Here is a 27,923-nt window from a genome sequence, read left to right as displayed (position 1 = left end):
CCCTGTTTCCAGTGGGCAATACTGCAGGTTGCTCCTGGAATGACTTCCTTTACCAAGCCATAGACCAGGCATGTTGTGTTTGCTGATCCTTGCATGAAAGACACGCCTAGAATGGCATGTTGTGGAGGAAACCTCATCTTTCCATTTGGCTTTTCTGCCTCTCTGATTTTGTTTTCTCTACACTTACTCCTCGGCCAGTTTTATTAATGCACCACCGCAAATGATAGCAATGTGAGATTTCACTTATTTCAGTATGATGAGACAGATTTTGGGGGGCTGGGGTGGAAGTGGAACACAAAGATTTGTTTAGGGGTTGGTTGTTTGGTTGAGGGTTGTCTTTGGCTGCTTCTTTTCTTTCTTTCTTTTTTTTTTTTTGGTAAGCAGTACTTTAAAATTATACTTCCTATTCGACATAAAAGAACTTTCATTATGTCATCCTATATGAAAATACCAGATATATAGATTATGTCATGGCCTTTACCTTACATGGAAAGCTCATAATACTTGATTTAGTTGAAGAAAAGTAAATGTCATTTGCCTGTTCCTTTAGGTAAATTACATTGCTTAAGTATACCACTGAGGAACACATCTGAGTCTGGACTGCTTGCAGAAATATTTGCAGTAAAAGTATCATTATGACTACACAAATAACCCATCACTTCAGAATATGGTCATTACAGCACAACCGATGCAGCAATCCTTGAAAATCTCTGAACTGAAGTCAGGGTGTTAAGTCCTGATGTCCATACCTGTTCTTTAATCCAGCTTTGTTCAGGTAGATCTCTCACTGAGGTCTGTGAGGGTGGTACCTGGATAACCGGCAAGTAATCATTATTAAAAACTTGATCGTATAGCATGCAATGGTAATCAAGTCAGATGTGAGTACTGCAAAATGTCATGTGTGTCATGATATCCGTCCTGTAATTTACTGTGTTGCTTATATGTGTTCTTTGGTATATAGGTCAAGGTTTTCTATGCAGAAAATCTTGAAGCTCAGCTTGTTATTCGGTCTGGGCATGAGTCTACTCTTATTTGTTAGACATATCCACACAGAGAAATTCCCCAGTATTCTTAGTGTGCCAGAGCACCCAGATATATAGGACAACTGACAGCAGAAGTTAGGTCATCTTCCTAAAATGTCCATAGCATGCAGTTAAAATCGCTTGGGACCATTTCAGAGTGCTGAATGACTGAATTGTCCAGGGAAATAGAACTGCTTTCTCATTTCTAGAGTCATTATGCATAGAAAAAACTTAGGGGTTCATGTGGTGGTACTTGCATTGCAGAAGACTGTTTTGTCCAGTTTTCTACATCGTGGATTAAGAAGTGGTTTCAACCCAGCATGTCCCCTCAAGAATAAATTAATTTACAGTGATATTGCCAAAGGTGAAAAAAAAAAAAACCTGCAAGTTTTCAAAGCATTCAGCCAGGAAGATCACAGGAGAAAGCAGAAATTTTCTTCTCACAGATAATTTGTGTCAGGTATCAGCTCTCTTGATGCTCATTGATGTGGTCTTGTAGGAAGCATCTGCTGTAAAGGGAGCTATTTTGCAACAGCAAGAGGAGATCAATCTCCACATCGGCTCTGTGCTCATCTGTTTTAGTTATTTGGAACCGTGAAACATGTTCCCACCTGATAGTGTCTTCCATGTGCTGTAGAAGTCCTAGTGTCTGTAACCTGTGTACGGACAACCGTCATGACAAACCAGCCTCTGCTGCAGCTGTTCCGCTTCCCTCTGGCAACCTGCAGTGTTTGTATTTTGTCTCCCCCTCCTTGGGAAATACCACAGTTGTGAAACAGGGGCACAGAGTGGGAAGGGCATGAAGGGGAAAGTGAGGTATCTGCCTCCTTCCTCCCCACCTCAAGTTTTATCCATGATTGTACCACTGGCTAGTAGTCCCTCCCTTAGAAATGTGTCACCTGCTTCAGTAGTGTGAGTGTGCAAAGTATTCTCCTGCTTCCCTGTGAGAGGGGCTCAGAAGACATCTAGCACAAGCGTATGTTTGCTGAGGAGAGGTCTTCTGAAGCCCCATGGGATCAGGAGGCTGAATTAGCATCCCACATGGAAGTGGGTGAGGTTAAAGTAGAGCTGAATTCTCTTTTCCTCTCCCTTAACAGGGCATCCCTTTGGAGCTCATGCGTGGTCCTGCCTCTCCTGGCTCTGACTTGGATGTCTGCAGTTCTGGCAATCACAGATCGGCGGTCAGCACTCTTCCAGATCCTTTTTGCTGTCTTTGACTCACTGGAGGGCTTCGTCATCGTGATGGTCCATTGCATCCTAAGGCGGGAGGTGGGCAACATGAGTGGTTCTTTTATGTATAACCAACATCCTACAGCAAGCACCTGAAAAATGTGCAGTCAGCCTGTTAGCTTCTCTAATCCTGTGAGCTATGAGCTTTCACCTTCACATAGACAGTGACCACAGAAATGACCATGACATTATCAGCCAGAGAAGGGAGGAAGGGATGGATGGATGGAGGGATGGATGACTCAACGGTTGTCATGCTATGTGTACTATAGAGTAGAATTTTGGGAACAATTTTGGTTCAGCTTGTCTTCTAGCTAACATATTATGTATTGCTTGTTTAGCCCAAAAATTAATATTTCCAGAAGTGTTCCATCCCATTGAAAATGAAATATTAGCCAAAGCAAGTTTGTTATTTGATTTTGAGAGGGACAACGTGTACCGCAAAAGTTTACAAAATGGTAGTATTTTGGCACCGGTACCTAGATATTAGAACTAGAAAGTAAAGCTAGCTATAATCCTGCCAGGAAATTGAGCAAATTCTCTCCAGCCTCCCTGTGGATATTTAAAGTGGTAAATTATATCAGGGAAGAAAATGAAGAATATTTTATGTTTCTTTTATTCTTTTCATCTTAATGAGTGGATAGGCTATTAATAACAAAGACAGGAAGCTTTTTTTTCTTTTTTTCCAATACCCATTTTATCTTCCTACAGCTCCTTTAAATTAAGTAAGACAGATTAATTGCTTATGTCAGACCAATGAAATCAATGGAATTACAACACTGGCTTGGCTGAGACTCCTTTAACTAATTGCATTATGAATTTGGGGCTGCATTTAACTCCCATTGCATTCACTCAGATTTTTGCATTGGTTTCAGTGAGTTTTGGATCAGGTATATAATAAAGTCAATATAGCATTGTAATCACACATACTAGGCCCCAATATAAAGATTTATGCAATAGCATGCATCATAAAAGTATTGCAAGCTGCAGAATAGAAGATATTTTCTTTCTTGACCATATGAATCAAACAACCAGAAGTGACCAACAGTGTGACACAGGGCACCTGTAAAACCTTAGAGTTGCTCTGTTAGCGTGTGAGATATGTAACTTCTGAACCATGTGAACTGAATACCAGAGTGCTACTGAAGTAGGAACCATGTTGTTCTAAGCTACCAAGGACTATAAGGTTTTCTCCTCAGCAGAATTTCACATGGTTTGGCTTTACATAGTGCTTCTTTCTGACTCTCTCTTTTGCAAATCCATTTACTTCCGCAGGTCCAGGATGCTGTAAAGTGCCGAGTAGTGGATCGTCAAGAAGAGGGCAATGGAGACTCTGGGGGGTCATTTCAGAATGGACATGCTCAGCTAATGGTAGGGAAAACTGCCATTTAGTCTGCTATTAAGGGACCTGGGGCATTTTTAACCAATAACAGATAAACAAAGGGCTCTGTCTGTCCTACATTTTGCAATCATCACTCCTTTTTCCTTTAAAACTATGCTTGAACAAATGTGGCGCTTGGCTTAGGCTCTTTCATTCATCCGCAAATCCTCTTTCTTTTTATTATAGCCTTCAGGAACTCAAACTCATGCATTGGGTTTTGCAAACATCTTTATGTTAAGCCTGGTTAGATCCTTTCTTTCCCAGAAAAAAATAAAGCCAAAATATACCTGCTTTCTCTCACTATCTATTTCCCAGACCTTTTCATCCCAGCATGCTTCCTTGTCCTATCTGGAGCTAGGAGGCAGTAGTTTAATAATGATTTAATCACTGTGTGTCGGGTCATGGTCATTATTACAAAGATATTCTTTCAAAGAGACTTTTAACTTGATGTTGCTTCACTGGGAATATAGTTTAAGTACTATAAACTTGGTCCTGTTTTGTAAGTCCTTTACAAACAGACTAGGTAAGGCAGTTGAAGAATAAGCTATGGGGAACAGTCTTGCATCTGCTCCAGTGTCATGCTGGAGATGGTATAACAATCATTTGAATTCTGAGGTTGTGGTAGGGACTTCAGACAAGATCTGGACAAGTTTCAAAGCAGACCAGTTAGGATTTTCCTCTGCCCTTTTGCCCAGTGCTCTTTGCCAGGTTCAGAGATGTGACAGACTTATTTAAATTGATATATTCATAGAGTTTAATGCCAGAAGACATTATTAGTTCATCTACTTAGACTCCACCTACATTGCAACCCAATGCATTTCTTCTAGTCACTCCTGTGCTAAGCTAAGTAGCTTGCGCTTGGGTGAAAGTTCTCATATCAAAAAGCACAGTCTTTAAGTCAAGACATCAGGGGATATGCAGTTCTTCCACATCTCATAGGTGTTTGTTAAAAACAGGTGCATCATTTCTAATTTAAATGTGTAGGCTTCTCATTTTCATACTTCAGTTCTTGCTATGCCTTTTTATGTTTGATTAGAAAGCCCCCTGTGTGCCTAGTACTTTTGCTCTTTCAGTAATAGACACCATAATCATATCCGGTCTCAGTCGTCCTTTCAGTAAGGTAACACACTGGGCTGTTTTATTCTCTCTCTGTAAGACATTATTTCTATAACTCTTTCCCATATGCCCTTCAGTTTCTCAGCATCCCTTAAAAATATGGATGCTGCATTTGTCATTCTTTTGTCACCATCCCGAGCACTACATTCTGAAGTCTCAGATTTTTGTCCCTCTGTGTACAAGTCTGTATTTTCATTCTTTATTTACCACTTTGAAAAACTCTGTCGACTACAAGTTTTTAGCTATGAGATTACATTTACTTTTGGAAGTTGATGGAAGTGTTGAAAAACAGACAGCTTACAGTCAGTTTCTTCCCATCCAAGCAAAAAAAACCCAACCAAACAAACAAAAAAAAAACCACAACCCAAACACAAATGATGGCTCCTCACTGATATTTTTGGAGAGATACAGTGTTATATTATAGTGATTGTGTCATACTGTAACCAAAGAAATCAAAGGCTTTGCAGGACTGCATTTTTGCCTGTACCTTTTTCAGTAATCTCACAATCTTCTCAGTGATTGGAAAGAAGTTTAGCTGGGTAAAACTGTTTTCCTCCCGATCTTGTTGACTAGTATTAAATATACACCTGGTATTAAATATACACTTGTCCTTAATTTATTTGTCAGTAGGAGCAGTACAAGCTGTTCTGTTATATTATTCTGGAACTCCTATCAGGAAAGTGTAATTATATTTTTCTGTCTTATCCCACCTGCCCTTTTTAGCATAAGCCCAGTATTACTTCTCTTCTGTTATTTTCAAATTTTCCTGATATTCCAAAATTTACTAAGAAATTAATAAGAGCAAGGTTGATAGAATTCCTCAGCCAGCTTTCCTAAGACTGTTGGATCTCAGCCTGCTGATTTTGAACAGCTTATTGCAGTGGGATGTTTTTTTAACACACTCTGCTTAGCTAGTATGGCACTGGAATGTATTTCATCATGTTAATACAGTTATATTAAGTGCCTTCATTCCCAAATGATACCAGAAATAATCAGTGAACTCTTCTACTTTTTGTTAGCCTGTGGCCTTTCCATCACTCCATGAAAACTCATGACCCGTTGTGATTCCTTATATCCAGCTCTTTGAAATGTTATCTGCTGAGAGCTTTAGGAAAAGCATTAGCTTACGCTGGGAGAAGGGAAGAGTTTCATTTGGCTACACAGACAATTTGAAAAAGTTATGCAGCATTTGTTCCTACAGGGACTATTGTTTTTATATGCTAAGAGTTTCAAAAGCAGACATGTTTGCACTTCAAGTGACTTGGTAATTGATGACAAGAAAACACAGTAGGTACAGAGGGCTTTCAGAGGCCTCCTCAGATCTTTTTAGCTGATGGAGAATTCACTTAGATTAAGTATGGGGAGATAAATCCAAGGCAGAACAGGCCAAGAATCTGTCCCCTATGTTCTAGGAATGTGCATAAGCATATGGCAGCCCTGGAATTAGTTTATGGATGAGCAGATGAATCCAGCTGCAAAGCAGTGTTACAGCTTTACCACTGCCTGAGGTTCAAGAGCCATAGTTGGGGAAAAAAAAAAAAAAGTATGTTTGCCATGTTTCAAAGCCCAATGCAAATTTCTCTGCTCCACTCTTTGGTAGATTGTTTCTGGCTAGTGAGTTAAAGAATTTTTGCATTCCAGGTGGCTTTTTTTTCCCTGTCAGCTCCTTTTGACCATGTCCTCTGTGTTCTCTGTCTTTCAGACCGATTTTGAGAAGGATGTGGATATGGCTTGTAGATCAGGTGAGCACATCACAGGTGAGAATCAACAAGTGACCTGGTTTGGGGATTGAACTAGGCCATTTTTTTCCTTTCTGTTTTATTTGTGTGTGTCTTAGTGGCTTGCATGTACTTGCTGCCCTAACTCTCAGCCTTGCCTAAAAGAAAGCAACCCTCCTAATTCTGCCCTGTGCTTTGCTTATTATTTTTCCCCACAGCTTTCTTGGCTTTTCAGCTAAGATGAAGCCTCGCCTCCAAGGTATTATTTCTTATTTGTGGCCCGTGTCACGTGGTGGCAGAGAAGAGTATCCAGGAATAAGAGATCTGTTTCATCTCTTCCTACTGAGATCCTTCTTTGCTTTAGCAGCCCCTTTCCAAGGCAACCTCAGATAGCTCTGTGCTTGAGAGAGGTGTCTTGGAGAAGGTCTGGAATCTGGAGGACCTTCCTCCCGTTCCAGAAAGGACAATTGTCCTCCTGACCCCATAGATACATCTGGTACAGTTGTAAACTGTCTGTATTTACGGAGATGGCTCAGGTCTCTCTTTGCCTGTACCTTTCTCCTGTGTGTTGTATCACACACATCTTTCCTTTTGATCCTTTAGATCTGCATGGGCTGACAGTCCCTTTCTCCAAGAACTGTCTTTTCTTCCATATCCTTGGGGGTGTCTCTGCTGTCTAGAGTCCGCTTTGCTGCCTGTTCATCTTTGCAGGTTTCATCCTCTCCTGGTCCTGGCACGCCTGACCACTTGGCTGATATTAGTCTTATCCTTTGTAGATGCAGGCTTTCGTTTACCCACCCAGACTTCTCTCCTCTCCCAAGCAAGAGTAATTCCAGCTTGCTTGGCACTTACATATAATTCACATCTTCCAAACCAGGATCTCCCCTAACCAAGGACAGTACATATTTTGGGTGTGGTTAGTATGATATGAAAGCTTTTTTTCTCTGTCTTTTCCTCTTCCTCCTTCTTCCGTCCTTCCTTTCTCTCTTTTTCTAGTTTTTTTTCTTTCTCCCTCTCTTTCTCTCTTTCTCTCTTTTTCTCTCCCTCCCTCTCTTTGTCTGTTTTTATATATATCTACCTGTACCTTTCATTTATCTTTTTCTTCATCTAATCTATCATTTATTTATCTAATATATTTATCTATAATTTATCTGTTTCTCCCTATCTAGCAATCACTTATTTATCTCTGTCCTCAGCCATCTGTCGTGCTGTACCTGTTATTTATGTATTTCTATCTCTGTCAACATTTATCTCTGTCACTGTGTTTCTGTGTATTGTCCATCACTGTCACTATCATTTATCTATCTAATATCTATCTATATCTTATTTATCGTTTTCTGTCTTTTTCTTTGCCTCACTCCCTCTCTCTATGCCTATCACAGTCACAGTATATTTATCTCACTTATCCATGTGATATCTTATTTCATGGTCTCTTTCTGTCCATTTATCTCTTTTGAGGGTCTCTCCATTTTTTTTCTCTCTGTTTCTCTGTCTCACACTCTCTAATTGTATTTCTAGCTGTTTTCCTCTTCTCGTTTGTCTTTCTCCTTCCTTTTTGACACTGAGGACCTCAGTTCCAAAAAATCGTGCATGAAAGACATGCACATGAGACCAGGTCTGACTTGAACACATGCTCAGCAAACATGCATCCAGGCTGGTTATTGGGGAACAAAACCAGCTGCACAGACAGCAGTCCAGTTTGTGGTACTGGTGAGCACAAGCCCTGAAAACCAAGGCAGACATCAGGCTCCTGCAATGCAGGAACCTTTCTGGATCTGCTACTGAGTTTCTTGCTCCTGAATCAAGCTTCCCAGAGGAAAGGAAGGAGCTGACTGATTTCACATGACCGCAGGGCAGAAGACCCTGGATCAGCACCTTGCTAAAAACCTAGACCTCACTTCCTTTTCCAGCACAACTATACAATTTATTTGTTTTTTGATGTCTGCCTGAAGAGATAAACCACCTTTGATAAAGTGCTGTCACTCTGTGCCACTATCTCAAGCCAGGTTATTAATAGTCAACACTATTTTGGAGACCATTCTATATGGTGCAGCAAGGGAATTCCTATACATTTTGCTTCTTTGTTTAATAAAAAATATAATTCCGTCTATTGGTTTCTGGCCATGATTTCTCCTGGAAACACCAGCTCTCATCTTATGACAGATTGGAGATGTGCCTGATACCACTCATAACCTTTTCAGTTGGATTCCCTGGTAGAATTTGGTCCATGGCACAGTGTTGAAAGCATGTCTACAATTTGGTGGAAGCTCACTCTGCTCCATGTTTGGAGATTACTAGGATTGCTACATCTCCAAACTTACTTCATGCAGCTGACGTGAACATGGAGAAGAGCCTGAATCAATAAACCTTACTGACAATACCAGGCTAAGGGTTAGAGTTCACTAACATCTCCCTGCAGTATATGGTAGGAAGAGACGGTAATGCTCTGATTTATCTTGACATGTCCTCTAGCAATGTCAAGATAACTGTGGCTGCCATAGTTGCACCCAGCATGTTTAGCTTTCAGAGCTTTTTTAAAGATCTTTTATTTCATTTGGTCTCCCTATAATTTTGCCTTGCCTTCTCTGTAGTCTTTGATGGGACCTTTGTTCTTCCACCACCCATCCCTCCTGCTAGGAATTGTCAGGAAAGCAGCAGTGCCCTCAGTCCAATGGGATACCTGTGCCATGTGCTGCCTCTGTCACAGGTGGAGCAGCTGAATAATGTCAGGTTATCCTCATGCTCCACTGGGAAAAAATAAGTAAAAAGAACCTGATTTTTCTTTTTTTTCTGAGGAGGGAGAAAGGGGAAGATGCATTTATTTCTCCTATGCTGAAATGCTGGGTAAGTAGCATTTGGTCCCATATCACTTTCCCCCTGCCCCAAAATCTGTTCTGGGATTTCTCTTCCCTGGAGACATCAAGGCTGATGTCATTAGTCCTGGAAGGTCTTTGTTGCAGCCAGAAATCAACTGAACAATAGATTCTTACACCTAGAAAGGGAACGGATGTTTTGTTATGGACAGTATTGTGTGGGAATGAGTGTCTATGCGTCTTGTATGTACCTCCTAGTTGGCATGTTCACCCCATCCTCAGATTAAGGTTTTCTTCTGCTATTAAGGAATGTTCATGGAACTCCTTTTTTGTCCTCAAGGCAAATTGAGAAACAGTAAATAATTAACTCTCACAAAAGCTTGGCGTGATTACTGGAACATAAGCTTTCAGGAGAGCTAGTTAGAAACTTTTAACAAAATATGCTTTTGTCTTGAAATACTACTTCATTGACCCTGAAACTCTTCCTGGGAAAAGATCAACCTGAAGCAGTTCAGCAAATTAAAAAAAAAAAAATAAAAAAGCATTGGCATTTTGTAATTGTTGTTAATGCTGCATTTCTGAACCAAAATCATTTTTGACATGAGAGCAACCTTTTTATTTAAAAGTCCTGCTCATCATTTCTAGGCCAATAATATATATATATATACACACTATATATGCTAAATATATATATACATACATATATTTGTATTTGCTTTTCAAGATCCTATATCAGTGTGATGATATCTGTTGGCCAAGTTTGGAGTTTTAGTGTTTTAGTCATGATTTGGGATGGGAAATCTGAAGCACTAAGAATTCTCTCAAAATGGGAAAGTAGTTACCTCCCTAGCTTTAGCTTTCCCTTCAGCAGCCTGGATTAAAAATCCAAGATAAGATACTGTTCTGCCACGATTGCCTCTGTCTGAGAGGGCCAAGGGAACATGCTAGCATGGTGTGGCTGTGGTGGGTCTACTGATGTGTTAATAAAAGCTTAGGCAAGGTGCTAAGGATGCTTGTCTGTCCCCCTAGTGCTGAATAAAGACATCACCACCTGCAGGACCTCAACCATCACAGGAACACTGAAGCGCCCATCACTGCAGGATGAAGAGAAATTGAAACTCAATCACCAGAAGGGGTCATCAAACTTTAACAGTCTTCCAGCCAATGTCTCCAAGATGCATCTTCAAGGCTCACCTCACTACCTGGGGGCCATCAACCTGAATGAATTCAGCAATCACACACTGACCTTGAAGAAGGACAAGAACCAGCCACCCAAGTCTATCTACATCTGTGATGGGGACATCTTCAAGAAGCTGGACTCAGAACTCTCCCGGGCACAAGAGCAAACACTGGACACCAGCTACGTAATTCTGCCTACCAACACATCTACTTTACGGGCCAAACCACCCAAGGATGAGAGCAAATATAGCATCAATATTGATCAGATGCCCCAGACACGGCTCATCCACCTCAGTATGGCAACTGACCCGGGCTTTGTTGTCAAGAGTCCCCCACGGGAGCCTGTAACCATGACATGTAGTGAGGTGCAAGCTTCCCCCATGATACAACAGCAGCAGCAGCTGCCTCCACAGAATATCTCCAATGAGGCACAGATTCCCAACAGCCTGTGTGACACAGGCGACTCAGGGAACTCAGGTGTGGTGTCCAAGAGTGAGACCGTCTCCACCCTCTCCATGAGCTCCTTGGAGGTGAGCATGTGAATTACTGCCTTCTTCTCAGCCCTGGATGATGTCCTGCCCTCAGCATGGGCCACACCAGATATGAGAAGAACCTTAGGCTAAATGCAGGCTACTGGGCAATGCCAATATTATAATATCATGAGGGGACCCTGGCAGGTGATTTGAATTTGTAATTTAATGGTTAAAATATGTCATGGCTTCCACAGCCATATTCCATTGCATGGTGAACTCTCTTTAGCCCTACAGTCAATGCAAAGTTAAACCAAAATTTTAGCTTGTCAAACACCTATCAATTTTAATGCATGGCTTGCATTACCTTCTCTCCTTCCATCCTCTGCCTCTGTTTCCCATTTTGATGATTTCAGTCGTGATACAAATGAGAAAATCTTAGTGATCACAGGTCTAAAATGTCCATAAGGCACGCCCCACTACTCTCTTAGCATCAGAGATATCAGATGTTTTGCATAAATACGGTCCTCTTCTTCTGACTTTTGATAACTTATTACATATATTAGCAATTCTCTCAAGTCTGTAGATCTTACACTGATGTCCATATTAGTTTTTGCACTTTCTCAGAATCTGGCCTTTTTTTTTTTGCCTTTTGTCAGAAAGCAGTTCTCAGCCACTGCTGTTCAATCATTGCTGCTTGGTGCTCAAACGTTTCAGCAGAACAGCTGACAGAGCCACTCTGTGTTGCTGCTTTTTGCTTCCCATTCTGTGAATCACCTGCAAACTCATCACTAAGGCAGGGGCTTGAATCAGACTAATTCCCGTGCTGACATGCGCCCATGTCCAGCCCTCCCTGAGGCTCAGTGTTTTTCATCAGTAATAGCCATTTCCGCTTCACCCAGTGGGTAATACCTGAGATCCCTCTAATTGGCTGGTCCTTTCCATCATGAAGAGCCAGAGAAACACATTAAAGGTTCAGGAAGAAGGAACGGGAGTGACACCCTTCCTGTTCTATATCTACTGTGTGGTTCAGTCTGTGCACAGCCACCAGCATCACTAATATTCAGCCATCTCTCTTTTTGTTTTGAATCCCCAGAGGCGGAAATCCCGGTATGCAGAGCTAGATTTTGAGGTGAGTACTTCTTTTTTTGAATGTGTTTATTGGGGGGCAGGGTGAGAAAGAGAAATGCTCCTTTCTTTTCTCTCTAACAGCTTTGCAGGAATGCTGCCTTTGCCAAAGAGCTACTTCAAGGGTATGAAATGGTGGGTGGAAAGAGTTGTGCTGGCTGCCTAGTAAGGCTTACCCTGTGTGGCTAAATAAATGGGTGATTTACATTGGTTCGTGCTTAATTGATTGAGCAGTAGCTGCTCTGTAAACATTTGGCCTAAACAGGTTTGCACAAGGCCTGTAAACAGTCTCCTCTGTCAGCAAAATGCTTATGAGCTGATAGAGTACTACAGCTAGCTAGACCACATTCCTGCCTGGGAAGCACAGTACGTCATTTGCTTGGTGGGCTAAAATGCCATATCTTTTGTGCCCAAGCTCTTTTGCTTAAAAAAAAAGGCTGCTAATATGTCCCCACCATCACAACTCATTATCAACCCTAGTGCCTCACACCCAGTAATGAACCTCACAGAATCTGCTCAAGAGAAAGAAGTATCTGTCTACCTTGTGCACATGGAGAAATGTCTGTCCTCATAGCTGAGGTACAGAGTGCAAAGTTTCGAAAGAGAAATGCCAATCCCACACAGAGGGTCCATGGGGCTACTGGCAGCTAGCGCAGATCTCCTGAATCTAATAGCATCCTTTACTGCTTTTTCCTTCAAAGCTGCTGTCTTCCTCCAAAACAAGGTGTCATATTAAAGCCCACAAGGAGTTGCCTTAATGCTAGGGTCACTAGGCTAGCTTCAGAGCTCAGGGTTGTGAGCTTGATCTGAAACTGAGGCACTCTGGGTACATCTAAGCTGATATTTTGTGTTGGTCCCAGAACATCAGAGCCACCTTCTCCAGTTATATAGCACTTGGTAGAGTACAAGAAAACCATCTTCATCATGTTCTTACATGCAAAGGGAAGTCCCTACAAAAATTGGTCCTGCCTCTCCTTCTGGGCAGTAGAGGGTAGAAGTGAAATATAGAAGGGCCAAAATACAAGAAAAGGAAATTGTGAGATAGTTTGTGGGATAGTTTCTAATGGAACTTCTTGTCCCCAAATTCTGCATGCCCAGGCGAGCTCTGAACACATTTGCAAGGGAGGCAATCTGCAAAGAGAGTGAGCATGGGGTCAAGTATCATTTAGGGAAAGTCAGCAAAGCTTCCAAGGTCAACTTGATAGACCATTGCAAGTCAAGCACAAATATTACAGTTCACAAGTGCAGGTGTAGGAGAACTGTAAGGTCAAAAGTCAGACTTGTCCCACTTTCTCCCTCCGTCTCATCCTGAAACTCAAGGAAGTGTTACGCTGGGTCCTCAGTGACCTTTGGAGCTGGTTTAGGTAGGCTGTGCATGCAGGGAGACAGAATTAGGTTGTAAGAAAATAAGTATTTTGTTTTGAGGAGGAGATGTTGATTCCATGTAGTTGGAAAGGGGTTGCTGACCTATGGCCCTTGTGTTTGCTTCAGAAAATCATGCACACAAGAAAACGTCACCAAGACATGTTCCAAGATCTGAACAGAAAACTGCAGCACGCAGAGAAGGAGAAGGAGTCTCCAGCAACTGACAGCAAGGTTAGTCACACACCTCCAGAACCACCACCTCCTAGAGCCATCTAGTGCCAGTAGGATCACAAGGACTGAGAAGCAGGAAGGCTTAGAAGCCGTCACCAAACTCCTTGAGTTTTTGTCCATGCATGTTGCAACAAGCACATGTGCACCACACAGGACATGGAGAGTCACAGAGGTACCAGTAGCTCATCTACAGAGTGGCTAGCAGCCCAGAGGGAGAATATCTGTCCTCATGTCATTTCATGGTGAACAGAGTCCGCTTTCTCTTTGTCTGTGTCTGTTCCTCATGTCAAAGTCTATTCTTTACATCCCTGTTCAGGTCTCTTCTGAGTGCTGAGTCCATCCATTCTTAGCTAGGAACTGGAAATCAGAACAACCTTGAAGAAATCTAGGTGAAATGAAAGAGGGCGGAGGGTGAGGATAACAAGCACTTCCTATCCCATCTGCAAGAGCTGAGTTAGAGACCAAGGTGGCAATGAGAGGCATTAGCTATTTAGGAAAGTCACAGCAATGGGATTTAAGGTGTGGTGGTGGCAGCACTTCCTGAGGACTGAATGCTAGTTAAAGGGAGATGACAGTGTTTGTGGCAGCTGCTCACTATGTGACTTTACTGGGCAGGAGAAGTTTTCCAGGGCAGTAAGAGATTTTGAGGGCAGCAAACCAAGGGAAAGATCTTGCAGCCTTTCAGAGGGGCAGAGATTTGGTACTAGACACAGATGCCAAGAACCTGTGGAGTTAGTGATGTGGATAACACAAATAAGGAACGGCAGACTGATGGCACCTTTGTGATGTCTCAGCCTGTTATGCTTGCTGAGCAGGTGCCAAAAGCTTGCAAGGAGTTGCGTCTACTCCAGCGGAAGGGAAAAATCAAGCAACAGAGTCAGGATGGCAGGATGAAATGAAACTTGGACTGTGCCTGCCCTCACTGAGAAGAACAGGGTGCTGCTATTTTTAACACTCTCAGTTTATCTGCCAGCGAAGTTGGATCCAGTTCTGAGTCTCCTGCAGCATGGCCAAAGAGGCACTTCCAGGGCTTATTTTGATAGGATTCCCTTAGAGACAAGACCAGAGTTTGGAGGGTTATTGAGTAAGGGGTTTAACTGGGTTCTCAGTGGAAGGAGGGCCCTAGTGGAGCCTTTGGTCTCCATTTAGATCTCACAGCATAGTTGTGCTGAGCCCTAGGGCTGTGGTCTGAGCAGACTTTACTTTTACTGTGCATAGCAAGGTGTTTTTGTGGGCTGACCAGTGTTGTAGAATGAAAGGAAAAGCAAATCTAGCAAAGTAGTTCAGACCAAAGAAGTATATGTTGATCCAGAAACCCCATATGTTTCACTGAGTTTCATCTCTCTTCTTTTTTTTCTATTATTTAGGTATGACATAGGTGTAAAATCAGAAGTGCCTAAATACCATGTAAATGCTAATCTGTGGTGTGTTTCCAGGAGGGTTTTATAGGTTGAGATGTCTTGGGCATTTCAGAGTAGGATCCAAATCTATCTAGAATTAAAGTTGCTAGTGTCATCATCAAAGAGCTTTGAATTGCTGGAAGGAAGCTGTGAAGGTGGCCTTTCAATATTCACTGATTCTTTTTCAAGTTGTGATCTTTTCTTGGATGTAATCCAGGAAGGGGAGCTTGCAAAGATCAGTATTGGGAGGTCATTAGTGGGTGTTGGTTTAGCAGCATTCAAGGCAGTAAAAAAAGTAAAAAAAAAAAAGTCTTTTTTCTCTCTTTTTGTTGCCATTTGCCATGAAAGACCTGGCTGGAAGTCATGTCCTACCTTCAGTTTTCCCTGAGAGAGCAAACTGGAGATATTAGATATTAAAGTAACAACAAAAGAAGTGTTTCTCTTTTGTGCATGTTTAGGTTATAAAACGATGGAGTGTTTCTTCTGGTGGAAGTGATAAAACTAACGTTAGCGTAAGTCTGACTTATATTTTGCATTGAAGAACACTGTAGACCAGTCCCAAACCTTTCCATGACGCATGACTCCAAACACATTGTTTCACCAGTAGGAAATTCCTGGCCTTGTGGGCATGAACAAGGTCATAAGGATCCTGGAACCCTTGAACCTTTCACACATACTATCATAAAGCAGAAGGGATCTCTACTGGGTCTAGTCCATCTGCCTGCCATGCTGTATCTTTGATTTCATTTTCAAATAAGCAACCCCTGACTGATAGCCACAAAGTCAAGCTATCAAGACTGTCTCCAGCCCTGGCAGTTTCCCAGCCTCTCCAGGCAGCATGTCCCATTGTCCTACATTCTTTCCAAGTTATGATGTTTTTCCTAATCTTCTTGCAATTCCTCTATCCTCTGTCAACTCTAAGGTCAGAAAGCTGCTGCTGAGACTTAGACCAAATGTCGGCTAAGGAGAGGATTCCTTTGGGAATTTCTAGGAATGCTGCTGGCTATATTTAGGGTTGATTTGTTTTTTGTTTTTGTTGTAAATGCTAGTCCTCTCTGTACTCATGTGCACTGTCCAAAACTGATTATCTCATCATGCTGGATGTGCAGTTCCTGTCAGATGAACTACTGCACTGTCAGATTTGCAGAAAGCACCAAGAGAGTACCAACTACGTCATATGTGGTTACTGGCTAGAACTTCTTCAGCTTCAGTGGTAAAACACCATTTTTAGGGAAACTCCAGAAAAGATCTGAAGGTTTATACCATCAATTCTTTGTAGATATTCCTCCCCTCCAAGTATCCTGACACATTTAAACTTCAGGTAAGTATTACTGCTGTGTACACTTTAAAGATAAAGACTGCCCTTCGCTCACCATCCCAGAATAATTATTGGCAGAGTTGAAAGCGGAACTAGGGACTCCTGTGTGCTTCAGCCATTCTGCCTCCCTCACCTGAAAGGTATTATCACTGTAAGAAGGACCCCTGCAAAGGCAGCCAAAAGCCGTGAGTGCCTTGAGTGTGCTGCTCCCAAAGCCCAGCTGGGGAAACAGCTTGTTGCTTGAAGAAAGGAGCATCTGGTGCTCTGCAGTGAGCTCCTGTAGTGCCAAGTGTTGGGAAGCGTTCATAGTGAGCCACCAGCCTGCAGTTGTGCAAGTGTGTGAAAGCACTCTTGTCACCCCCTTGTCTCTGCTCCTACAGATATGGAGCAGGTCTTTAGAAGAATTTTGCTTTCCCCTCACCCAGAGGCCAGGGAATCCTTCCCTGGGACCTCTCTCCTCCCTTGCCCCTGAGAGGCAATCAATTCATCAAACTACTGAAGCAAACATATGATCCATATGATTCTGCAGACTGGCTGCAGAACCCACACTGCTTCTGGCAGATGCACGTAGGCCCTTAAAGAGTCTGCGGTAGAGACCAGGAGCCTAATCCAGATCCCGCCGAGATTTGTGTGTCCCCACTGCCATCAACTGGCCTGTCATCAACTTACTAATGAGCAATGTTGCCAAGACAGTAGTTGGAGGTAGGTAATTAGGAGAACGGGACTACCTGAAATGCAGACTGAGTCTGAAACTTGACCGTATTTAAAGCAATCCTAAGAAACATTTTGGCGTCAGTGTTTGCTGCTGTTATTTTGATACATGAATGGGTCTCACGCACTTCTGCCTGTAGGAACTAATCAGGGATGTAGGTACTGTCACCCAAAGCTAACTTTTCAGTGCTAGGGAATGGTTAATATTAGCAGATTGAAATACAGCAAGTTCTGATGACTACAAGTGGAAGATGTCAGGCTGGAAATAAGATGCAGATTTTTAATGCAGCAACAGACCTCTGGAAGACCTTACCATGGCCTACAGTAAATTTCCCATCTCTTGCTGTCTTCAAGTTCAGATGAGGCAAGGAAGAAGGGGATGATGTTTGAAAAATGTGCCAATAACTCAAAGAGAAGTTACAAGGTTGTAGGCAAGATTCCTTTGCAAGGAAGGACAACAAGATTCCTTTGCTTCTGTTAAACCAGACTATTCCCCCTGCAGGGACATTGAATCTAAAAAGAGTAGTCTCAGGAACAGCTGGGTGCACTTTGCTCCTTTTCCTCTCAGCTGCCTTGCAGCCAGCCTGCAGCCAGCCCATGTATGGAAATAGCACACTGTGGGTCTTTCAGTTTATCCCAGACCAAACTGGGAACCTGAGCAGAAAACTGAGTTGTCATTTCTGAAGCTTCTGATAAATCTGAATGTTTATTCCCTGGACGGTTTTTTTGAGCTGGGAAGCATGGAGGGGACCAAAGGCTTGGAGACAATCACAGCAGGATTTGCATAAAAAAAGAAAAACTGCCACCGCACATCCTAAGTGATTAAAATAGTTAAAAGCTCTCTTTGCATCTGGGATCCACCAAGCCTTCACTTTTAAGATTCAAGTAAGAAGGAGTGAATGGTTTCCCCCAGCCTGTTCCAATAACTGGGCCCTTCGCTCCCCCCTCAGTCTAGGCTGAGACTCAACCAGTTTGAATTCATCAAAGCCATCAGGATCTTCATGTATCTCTTTATAGCAGCTTTATGGCACATTTCCCTGCCCAAATGGCCACATGGTGAAGTGTCAGGTTGGTAGTGACTTCCTTCTCAGGCACTCCCATCATTTTGAGTTGTTCTTTAGTCACCTGCATCCTGATTACTAGAAAAATCCATTAACTGGCAACCTTGCTGCAAGTTTGTTTCTCCATTCAAAAGTCTGCTTTTTGTCTTACCGTCTATAGACTCAAATATGCATTTTCCCCCGCTTCCCCCTAAATACATACCCTTCCCAAGTTCTTTACCCTTTCAGCTGAGAGCTGTCCACATTAAAGCAGGATGGTGGAGAGCTGTTTTCAGGCTACTTTGTACCACACAGGGTGAATTCTCCTGCACAGATCTGTATTGTCAGCGTAGAGCATCTCCAGCATTGCTCCTCCCTGTAAGTTAATTGCTAATTAGATTCCCGTGCTTGCACCAGGCATCAGGAGGGGTCTCCATGCTTTGCAACAGCATGGCTTGAAAGTGGAGGCTTTGCAGCCTTTAAGGTAAGTGAGGGCTTTGTTTCTTCTATGCTTAGCGCCAGCTTTGAAAACAGTGAAAGTGACACTCCTGCCTTCTCTCTTGGTAGGAATCCTTTGATCCAGCTCCATTAGAGGAGTTTGAATCACATACATATTCCTCTCTCTTCCTCTCTTTGCTGGCGTCTAGCTTTGCATTTGTTTCAAACAGCAGCTCTTTACTTGTGCCAAGGTCAGCCAAAGCCATATGTAACAGAGCTCTGCAAATTTCTGTGGTTTGCCTATTCTTGCTGATTACTCTAGCGCATTTCGGCTCTCTGCAGCTTGAATGGATTTTGCTTTGGTTGGAGCCCTATACTGGAGCTCACCTACAGGCCTCTGGACTTGTTCTGTAGCTCAGCTCTAAGAGGGTTCTCAAATCCGGTGTCCTCTTTCTCTTAGTCCTGGCCGAGCACTTGCTCCAAAACCCAGTAGGAAAACATATTTCTCTGTCATTTTTAGCAGTTAGCATCTAAATTATAAATATATTCTATAACAAGGAGTACAGGATTACTGCCATTCCACAACTTCTCCCTATTTCCTTTTAGACAGTCTTTCTGGCTTAATGACTCCCTGTCCTCTTCTCAAGTCTTCAATTTTCTTAGCCTTCCTCTTCAGACACCAGGAGAATATACCCATTCCACCAAAACTTGCTTTGGCAGCTACCAGAGTAGCAAGAAAAAAGGAATATTGATCACATCCTAAAGAAGCCAAATAGAGTTGGAGCATGTGAATTCCATCATGGGGAAGGCTGAAAAGCCCCTACTTTGTAGCTCCTTGCCTTATGTTTTAGTTGTGGCTGCCAGCCCATTGCTTGCACCGTCAGAAAAGCAGTGTATTTGTGTCTGAAGCTCATCAAAGGTACTAAGAGAAACTCCTCTTTCTCCCCACTCTAAATTTAAATTCTCTATAGGTTTTTCAGATCTTCCCAAGGAATGGGCTACTGTAGCTAATTATTAGTTGGAGCTGTTTGTCTCCCTGGCGTATTCTGCTGTGTGACAGAACTAATCCATTTGTTTGCTGACTACCTGGCCTTTTGCTATCTGGCTCAGGAGCAGGCAGCCGTGCTCCAGGGTGGGAGAATTCCACTTTCATCCATGGAAACAGCCCTTGTTTGCATGAGCTGAGGCTGGGGGTGCGGGAGCTCAGAGGGCGGTTGTTGTGACAAATACAGGCCTGTTCCTCAGTGAGGAATTTGAAAATCAAGAGACTGTGTTCATATGACCATTGGCTGTGTGTCCTTCTGCAAAGGAAACTCCACTTACTGCTAGGGTCTCTCTTTTGTGCCATGCTTTTAATACTCTGCACTTTTTAAAAGCTTTGGTAATTGACAACTGTTAAAAGATGAATTAGAATATCTTTTATAGGGAATGCTACATAAAATGTAATAATTACTACAATAAATTCTGTTATGAAAATTCCGTGAAATATTAATTGATTCAGACATAAACCATCTGTTAGCTATCCAGTGTTCCATATACCATCAGTCAGCTGTTCAGCTCCTCCTGTAGATCGTCTGATACTCAGTGTCCCAAGTATCAGTCATCAGTTACTCAGTATTTCTCAGAGAGATCGTCTTATTCTCAGTATCCTCTGCGTTAGCAGTCAGTTCCTGCCTTGCCTTTTGATGTCAACCAGCAATCATCTACTCCATAAACCAGGCAGTGGCCACCAGCAGTTTGCAGCTCATTTTCCTACTTCTCAGACCCATGGTCGCAATTCTCGCCACTCAGTTATTAAGAGAATTTACCATGCCCACTTCCTGTTTTTAAGGTTCCAATTTCCAAGCATTTAAGGAGACTCACAAGAGATCTGGATGCATGAAACCATGGTAGATTTGCACAGCAGGATAACCAGGTTAGCAGGGATATAAAAGATTGTTCAGACTGGTTAACCAAAGGACTCTAGAAAAAATCACACGTTGGGTGCTCTCCGTCCCCTCATGGAGTCCCTGGTTGCCTCATGAGGGAGCCTTGAATACTTCTAGCAATTTGGGGAACACCCAGTTCTCCATGTCCACCAAGTGGAGTGGTCTCCTCACTAGTCCACAGTCATTGTCCAAAAAGGACAGTATGTTAATTAGCTGTATTAACCATGAGAATAGCCTGGAGAATAGCCTGTTCCTAATTCTGGGGGAACCGCTGGCTTTCTTTGCAAGCATCAGGCAAGGGACTGTTCCAGATTTTCAAAAATACCTTCTAACTAAGAAGGCAGTAAATATACCTACCTGTCTGGATTGGGCCCTCAGAGGACAGCACCTATCTCAACTCCACAGAAGCTGCCAGTTCCTAAATCTGGTTAAGAATAATCTTCTGTGACAGTAGAAGAAGAAATTCCCCAATTCAAGAGAACAAGGGCCTTGACCAGTGAGTGCTGTGGTCAAATGCTCTGTGAAAGGCAGTGAGAATAGAGAAGGTGCTAAGAACTGGTCCTTGTGTCCCAGAACAGCCAGGCTCTGCAGGTGGGTGAAGGAATGAGGAAAAAACTAAAAAAGAGGTTCCTGGATGTCAGAGTGCCTCCTAGTGCTGACATGCCTGAATTTGCTGACTGCTGTTCCTAGGATCCACTTTTTTCCTTTATGAAAGATCTTCTTACCTGTGCCTGATTCACTGCTTGTTCACTTTCATCTGTTCAGGGTCTCACAGGACTTTGGGTTGCAGCAATCCCTACAGCTTAGGCTACCTGATCTTCAGAGGATACAGAAGCAGAAGATATATTCTTTTTAATATTCTAGGGAGTGTATAATTCAAGTTTCCTAACAGATTTCCATCACTGCAAGTTGAAACCCCTGTGTTTTTGGGTTGTTTTTTTCCAAAATGAAAATCTGAGTAAAAAGTCAGTTGCTTCCTTTTATACTGCTTTTCTCTTAAATTAACAAAAATAATATCTTTAAAGTTCTGTAACATAAAATGAAGGAGCTACAGATACAACTTGTTACAAAGGAAGGGAAACTTCATTTTGTGGAGAAACAGGGCAACTTTCCTATTTCTAATCACTTTTTGTCAACATTGATCCAAAGATGAATTAGAACACATGAGCCACATTTATCTTTCAGATTCCCCAGTATAAAGTCTGAATAACTTCATTCAGGTCTTACAGTCATCAGTATCGTGGGGAGAGACCATTTGGGTCATGAAATATCCTTCAAGTTGACGCTAGAGGCAATGAAAACAGCGTGTGAGTACCTGGGTCTAGTGCTATCCCAGAGTGCTCTGTAAAAAGCACTGAATTCCTCCTGAGGTTGTTAAGAGTAACCATAAAATTTGGGTATTAAAAAAAAAAAAAAGAGGCAAAACAAGGAGATGCAGCTTAGCAGCTTTCACCTTTAATTGCTTTTGACCAAAGTGTGAAATGAAAGCACTGTCTTACAGTAGCCAATCAGTCTCCCATCCTATATTTGTGCAATACAGTGATGCAGCTCCTAAGCAAAAAAGAATCGCAGCAAGATCCTTGAGGGTTCTCTTCAGCCCTCAGTGGATGAAGCGAAGACCGGTGCCATAGCAAGACCCTCAGAGGCAGCCAATGTGTGGAGAGGTGCCTCGATGCACTGCTGCCTGTCACCTTTCCGTAGCCACTTTGCATTCAGCATGGGTGACTCGTTGAGGTCTCCCAGAACTATCTTTAGATGGAGGTGGCTGTGTAGATTGTCTCAGTCTTTTGCCTCTGTCTTGGTTAGGAATTTGGGGGGCTGCATTGACACGGCCTCTGAAATGCCTTTTATCCAAAAATCCTTTCTCTCACCTTGAAGATGTGCAGCCAAAATGCAAGCGGTGAACAAGAGAAACTCCAAGTGCCACAAGGATAATGAAGGTCTCCGGCTGGCCCTCACTGCAAGTGCACAGCAGGTTTTACCCCAGCCTTGGGCTTGGACATCCCCCCATCCTCTCACCCGTCCGATAAAGAAGTCTGTGCAGCCACCCTGGCACCAGGCAGGAACTGATAAACGTTCCCCCCCGCCTTGACGAGCCCAGGAATGTGTCGGCCCAGAGTAATGGTTCTGTCCCTTTGAATTATTGGCAGAGCAGCCTCCGCGGCTTTCAGCTCCTGTCTCAGCCTATTCCTGGCTGTCTCCGAGGCGCCAGGCCCCGGGCCAGCACCAGCGCCTTTTACAGTTGGATTACACAACCCTCTCTTCAGGTTTTTCTTCTTTTCTGTGCGTAGCTAAGCTTTTTCTCCTGCCCACAAGGACCGCTGAGACCCCACAGCAAGGCCAGAAGACAATGCCAGAGCTGAAGCATGAGCCTGGTGGCCATTTTCTATATGCTGTTCAAGTGGCCGAGACCCAATCCAAACCTTTTCCATATGGAGGGAAAGAAAAAGAGCACTGTTTCCTGGAACGAGCCACTGATTCCCAGGGTGCCCCTTGCCAAGAAGAAAAGATTTTCTTTTACCTCCCAACGTCCTTGCCAGAACTCAGTTCGGCTGATTACATTTAACCTACTCAGTCCTTCGCAGAGATCCGGCAGGGCTCTGAGTCCTTCTGTACAAGTGTGTAGTGTTCAGCTGTATGTGCACGGCTCTGTGAGCTGCCAGCATGTGTTGTGAGATAGCTGATGGGTAGGGTAGTTTCCCCACTCATAGCATCACTAGAAAAGTTAAATTGTTTTGTGTTAACTGGGAAACTAGAAGCAAGCCTCCCCTCTTCATTTGCTGATCTCCTGAGACTCCGTCTTCTACCCATATCACATCTTTGAAGTCACTAAACCCATCTCACAGAATCACAGAAGGGTTGAGGTTGGAAGGGACCTCTGGAGATCATCTAGTCCAACCCCCCTGCTCAGCAGGGTCACCTACAACAGGTTGCCAAGGACCGTGTCCAGATGGCTTTTGAATATCTCCAAGGATGGAGACTCCACATCTCTCTGGGCAACCTGTTCCGGTGCTGTTACTCTCACAGTAAAGAAGTTTTTCCTTATGCGCAGGTGGAACTGATAAATTGGCAACTGAGAAACAACCATACCAGGTCAAACCGAAGGCCATTCTAGCTCTGCCTCTTCTCCCTTGTGGAAACTAAAGTGGCTAGGGAAAATAAAAGAACAGGACAAGCATGTAGTGGTACATCCTCAAAAAGATCTTGCCCAATCAGTGATTTGTCCTCAGAGATGCCCTTAACAGAATGATGTCATTTTCTTTTGTAGTACTGAATGGACTTTTTCTTTTGTGAGCTTCTCCAGATACTTTCTGTAATTCTAGCAATTTTAAGCATCAACAGAGTGCTGTAGAAAGGTGTCGCGCAGTTCAGCTGAGCACTGTGTGCAGGACTGATCCCTTGGGTTCGTTCTGTGCTGGTGCTGCTTGTGTCTTGTCATGCCTTGTAGCTCTTGTGTTGGAAGAGACAATCCCTACCATCAGTAGTCAGTTCCTACCGTCAACAGGCCACTCTGGGTTTTATAGACCTTTATCAAATCCGTTCATGGTCTCTTTTCAAGGCTGGAAAGTCTTAGTGGATATAATCATTCCTCATACAGAATATGTGACGTAACTTGTTCATGGCTGTATACTTGCCACCTTTGTCTTTACCATTTCCACTATATCCTTTTTTGAGAGAGCAAGACCGAGGGTGGGGCTGCACATAATATGCAAGATGCAGGCTCAGAGTGGGGTTATACATTGGCATAATGATGTTTTTTGTTTTATTCTATTTTCCTTTCTTAACAATTCCTGATGTTTAATGTCCGTTTTATATCACTATAGAATAATTATTGCAACACTTAGGTCTTGTTCCTTAGTGACAGGTCTGATTAGAGGCCATTTTTGTAGATATGAACTCATAATTATTTTTTTTCCCCAATTTCCCTTCTCTACATGGAATTGCATCTGCTATCAATCAGTAGCTGAAAAGGAGCCCTTTGTAGGAATGATAATGAGGTTGCTAATCACATTCAGTGTACACGATCCCAGCTGGGTGCATCTTCACACCATGAAGGAGATACTGAAGGTCAGGGCTATGGTGGTATCAAGGGACTATTAAAAGAAAAATTGGTTGGAAATAGAATGATCTGATGCTGAAGGTGGCCGTAAATAATGTCATCAAAGAAGGACTTTCATTTGAGAGAAGAGATGGAATTATTTATGAACTTCACTCATATGATCATTTGTTCATCCTTCTGTTAAATAATATAGCCTTGGCCATTGCTAACTTTGAAAAATGTGGCTTGTGGTACCACAGCAATTGTGGGAGAAAACAAAATATTTGTCGTTGAAAGTGTCTGCTCTGACTGAGCTTCTTGTTTTTTTTCCTATTGGATGACTTTTAATTCCATTTCAGTTTTTGCTCTACTTGTGCTTTTGTCTTTATGTGTGCATTTTTGTTATATCATTTCACGACAGACAAATGGCCTGTAAAAGCACCATAAGTAAAGTTTCACTTTAGGAAGCCTCAACTTTGTTTCATTAAAACACATAGGTGTTAAAACCTGTGTGTTAAAACACATAGGAATGAAAAGGTTTCAGTTCTTAGTAACAGTGGTTCTTTAATAACATCTAAAATAGATAATGGAATAAGTCAACAGTTTTATTACCTTTTCCGTCCTATTATTAGTAATCAGCATTGTGCTACATCATGGAATAATGTAAGAATAATACCAACAGCATAAGAAAAGCTCCATGTTGTGGAGTTTAATGAATACTGCAGCTGCAGAATTCAAGTACCAAAGTGTTTTGCATTTTTCTGAACAATACTTTTCCAAAACTTGTTTTTTTTTAAACAATTCTCTTTCCTAGGCATTTTTAAAAGTTATTTTTCTCATTCTGAGTTAAAATGGAAATAATTTGAGAATGTTTACACTTCCTGTTGGAGAGAGGACCAGGTTTACCTGTTTCCTGCATTGGCTGCTATCTGGCCACCCAACCGCTTCACCCAGAGCCTTCTCCCTGTGGGCAGGTGCCAGATGGGGGAGTGTAGGGGCATCTTCAAGTTGTGGTTTTGGTGGTGTGCCAAAAGCCATCCCAGCAGAAACAATGCCTTTCCAATCAGCATTGCAGTGTGGAGACAGGATAAATCACAAACTTACCAAGTCTCTTTGTTAGGAAGGGGAAGGAGTATGACCCAAGGCAGGAGGATTAGCACGTGGCAGCTGGATATCTAGGCTTCTTAGATGGCTGCAGCTATCTCTGCAGCATCCTACAGTAAAAGCACAATTATGACACTGCAGTCCGGCGGGTGGCTCCATCTCCCCTTGGTCACTACCTTTGAGCACTAGCACGAAGCTGTGGAGCAACCTGGGCTGCATGTGACCTGCATGTGTGTCTCCTCACCTTCTCCTGAGAGGTTGTCTCTCCTCATCTTCCTCGGTGCAACCCACCATCCCTGCCTCCCCTCTCGGTTAGCCTTCACTTTTCCCTTGGCGGGTGGTTCAGGAGAACTTTGTGCTGCTGTCACGTTCAGGGAGCCTTTTCTCACTCAGAGTTTGAGCATTTTGTGGGGATAATTAACTGTGAAAAGCATCACACTTGGTGGCGGGGAGAAGCTTAGTGGAACAACTCATTTAAAATCTTTGCATGGAATCCCCTTCACATATGCACTTAAGGATACACTCGTTTTACAAGGTCCCAGCTCTCCCCTGTGTCTTATCTTGGTGCCTACTGGCAGAAACATTGAAAGGTGTTCTCTGACTTGATATCCGTGGCACTACGCTGGCGGCAGGCTAGGCTAACAGCAGTCGATAGAGCCTTGAAGGCTTGATTTGCAGTTGATGGAAATTCTTTCAATTTCAGAGTTGACGATCCAGCTCTTCAATTAGGATGGGTTTACCAGCAAATTAGTTACTGTCTTTTGCTGTAATTTCATAGCCTATAAATAGCTGTGTTACATGATGAATATATTTGCATCGATACAGTCAATGTACCTTTAAAAAGATCTCCTCATAATCTAGATTTCCTTGTGGGACTTTTCTGTAGAAATAGGAAAAAGAATTAAATTCTCATAGTCGTTTTCAATTTTTCAGGGGAAATGCAAGCAGCAAAACATCATCTGAAAGCTGAAATATCTAGGCATTGGGTGTTAGAGGCAGCAATGAAAAAAAAATTCTTTTTGTCCTGAAAATAGACAATTTACACACCAAATGCAATTTTCACTGAAACCCCTGTTTTTCTTGCACCAGGGGTTTCATGGGAAAATCTCCCTTTAATATAAAAGTAAAGAAGCCTGAGAGGTAAAAAAAAAAAAGTATTTGTTGCACAGGCACTAACCTCTTTCTCTCTTTCTTTCTCTCTTTCTCTTTCTCCCTTTTTACCCCTTCTTCTTCCTGCAGCAAGAGAAACAGCAGACACCAAACAAGAGACCCTGGGAAGGAATCAGGAAAGTCCAGTCTCCACCATCATGGGTTAAAAAGGACATGGAACCTGTGGCACAGTCTCCCTTAGAACTAAAAACTGTAGAGTGGGAGAAAACAGGGGCCACCATCCCTCTGGTGGGACAAGACATTATTGACCTTCAGACGGAGGTCTGAGTGGAAAAGAGAGAAAGGGACTTTTTTTTCCGGAAAACAAGCAAACAAACAAACACACACAAATTTAAAAAAAAAAAAATGATTAAATTAAATCGAAACCGAGTGAGAGAAGTGTTTGGTTTCTTTTGAAACCTTTGGTAAAACGCAGTAACTTTTGTATTGTTCTCAGCAGAGAGGGGGAATATTACTTTATAGAATATAGTAGCTGTAGGTTCAGACCAACACGATCTTTCCCAGGTAGGACTGGAGAGGGAGCGCGCCTGGAAAAGAGCGAGGAGGAGGCAGAGGGCGGGGAGGGCTGCCAGGAATCGCCCCGTGCGGAGGCCGTGGTGGCCCGCGACGGAGGGCGCTGGCACGAGGAGCCCTGCTCTGCAGCAGGGGAGGCACGGCGCAGCGGCCGGTGGGACCGTGTGGCACCAGGGCCACGAAGACAGGTTTTGGCTGCAAGGAGAAGACGGAGGTGAACCCAGCAGGAGCTTCACCGGGATGCTCTCCAGCCGTAGGTCCCGGGAGAAACGCATCCTTGCCCGATCCGGGATGTCCCTTGCACAGCACGGGCTCAAGAGCGCGCGAGCCGATCTTCACCCCCCCACCACCCCGCCGCAGCCGAGAAGACGGGAACGGGGACGGGCCCAGCCGCTGGGCACCACGGCCGAGAAGCATCCTCCGCGCCGCCCAACACGGGACGCGCCGGCACCACCGTGCGGGCCAGCTCGCGGGGCGCCCTGGGGACGTGACGGTGACAGACGCGACACCCGTAGCCCATCCGAGAGGTAAGGTGGGGCTTCTCCCCCTCGTCGCTCTGGGGCACACGCAGGAGGACAGGACGCCTCTCGCACCTGCTCGCCCCGTCTCCAG

The 27,923-nt window shown here is 43.3% G+C and overlaps 1 protein-coding gene across 1 annotated transcript in view; it reads left to right on the top strand.

Annotated features, from left to right (window-relative positions):
- Nucleotides 1-27,650, top strand: part of ADGRB1 (adhesion G protein-coupled receptor B1) — a 206,502-nt gene extending 178,852 nt beyond the window's left edge. The window contains exons 25-31 of the mRNA XM_067290107.1: nucleotides 2,120-2,291; nucleotides 3,525-3,620; nucleotides 6,449-6,503; nucleotides 10,307-10,986; nucleotides 12,023-12,058; nucleotides 13,546-13,650; nucleotides 26,868-27,650. Of these exons, the coding sequence (XP_067146208.1) occupies nucleotides 2,120-2,291; nucleotides 3,525-3,620; nucleotides 6,449-6,503; nucleotides 10,307-10,986; nucleotides 12,023-12,058; nucleotides 13,546-13,650; nucleotides 26,868-27,065 (1,342 nt within the window). The 3' untranslated portion in view covers nucleotides 27,066-27,650. The remainder of the gene's footprint in view (nucleotides 1-2,119; nucleotides 2,292-3,524; nucleotides 3,621-6,448; nucleotides 6,504-10,306; nucleotides 10,987-12,022; nucleotides 12,059-13,545; nucleotides 13,651-26,867) is intronic.
- Nucleotides 27,651-27,923: the final 273 nt, after the last annotated feature.

This window comes from Apteryx mantelli, chromosome 2 (genome assembly GCF_036417845.1).
Source record: "Apteryx mantelli isolate bAptMan1 chromosome 2, bAptMan1.hap1, whole genome shotgun sequence".
In the NCBI taxonomy this organism is placed as follows: domain Eukaryota; kingdom Metazoa; phylum Chordata; class Aves; order Apterygiformes; family Apterygidae; genus Apteryx; species Apteryx mantelli.
This window is presented reverse-complemented; position numbering and strand designations above follow the sequence as displayed.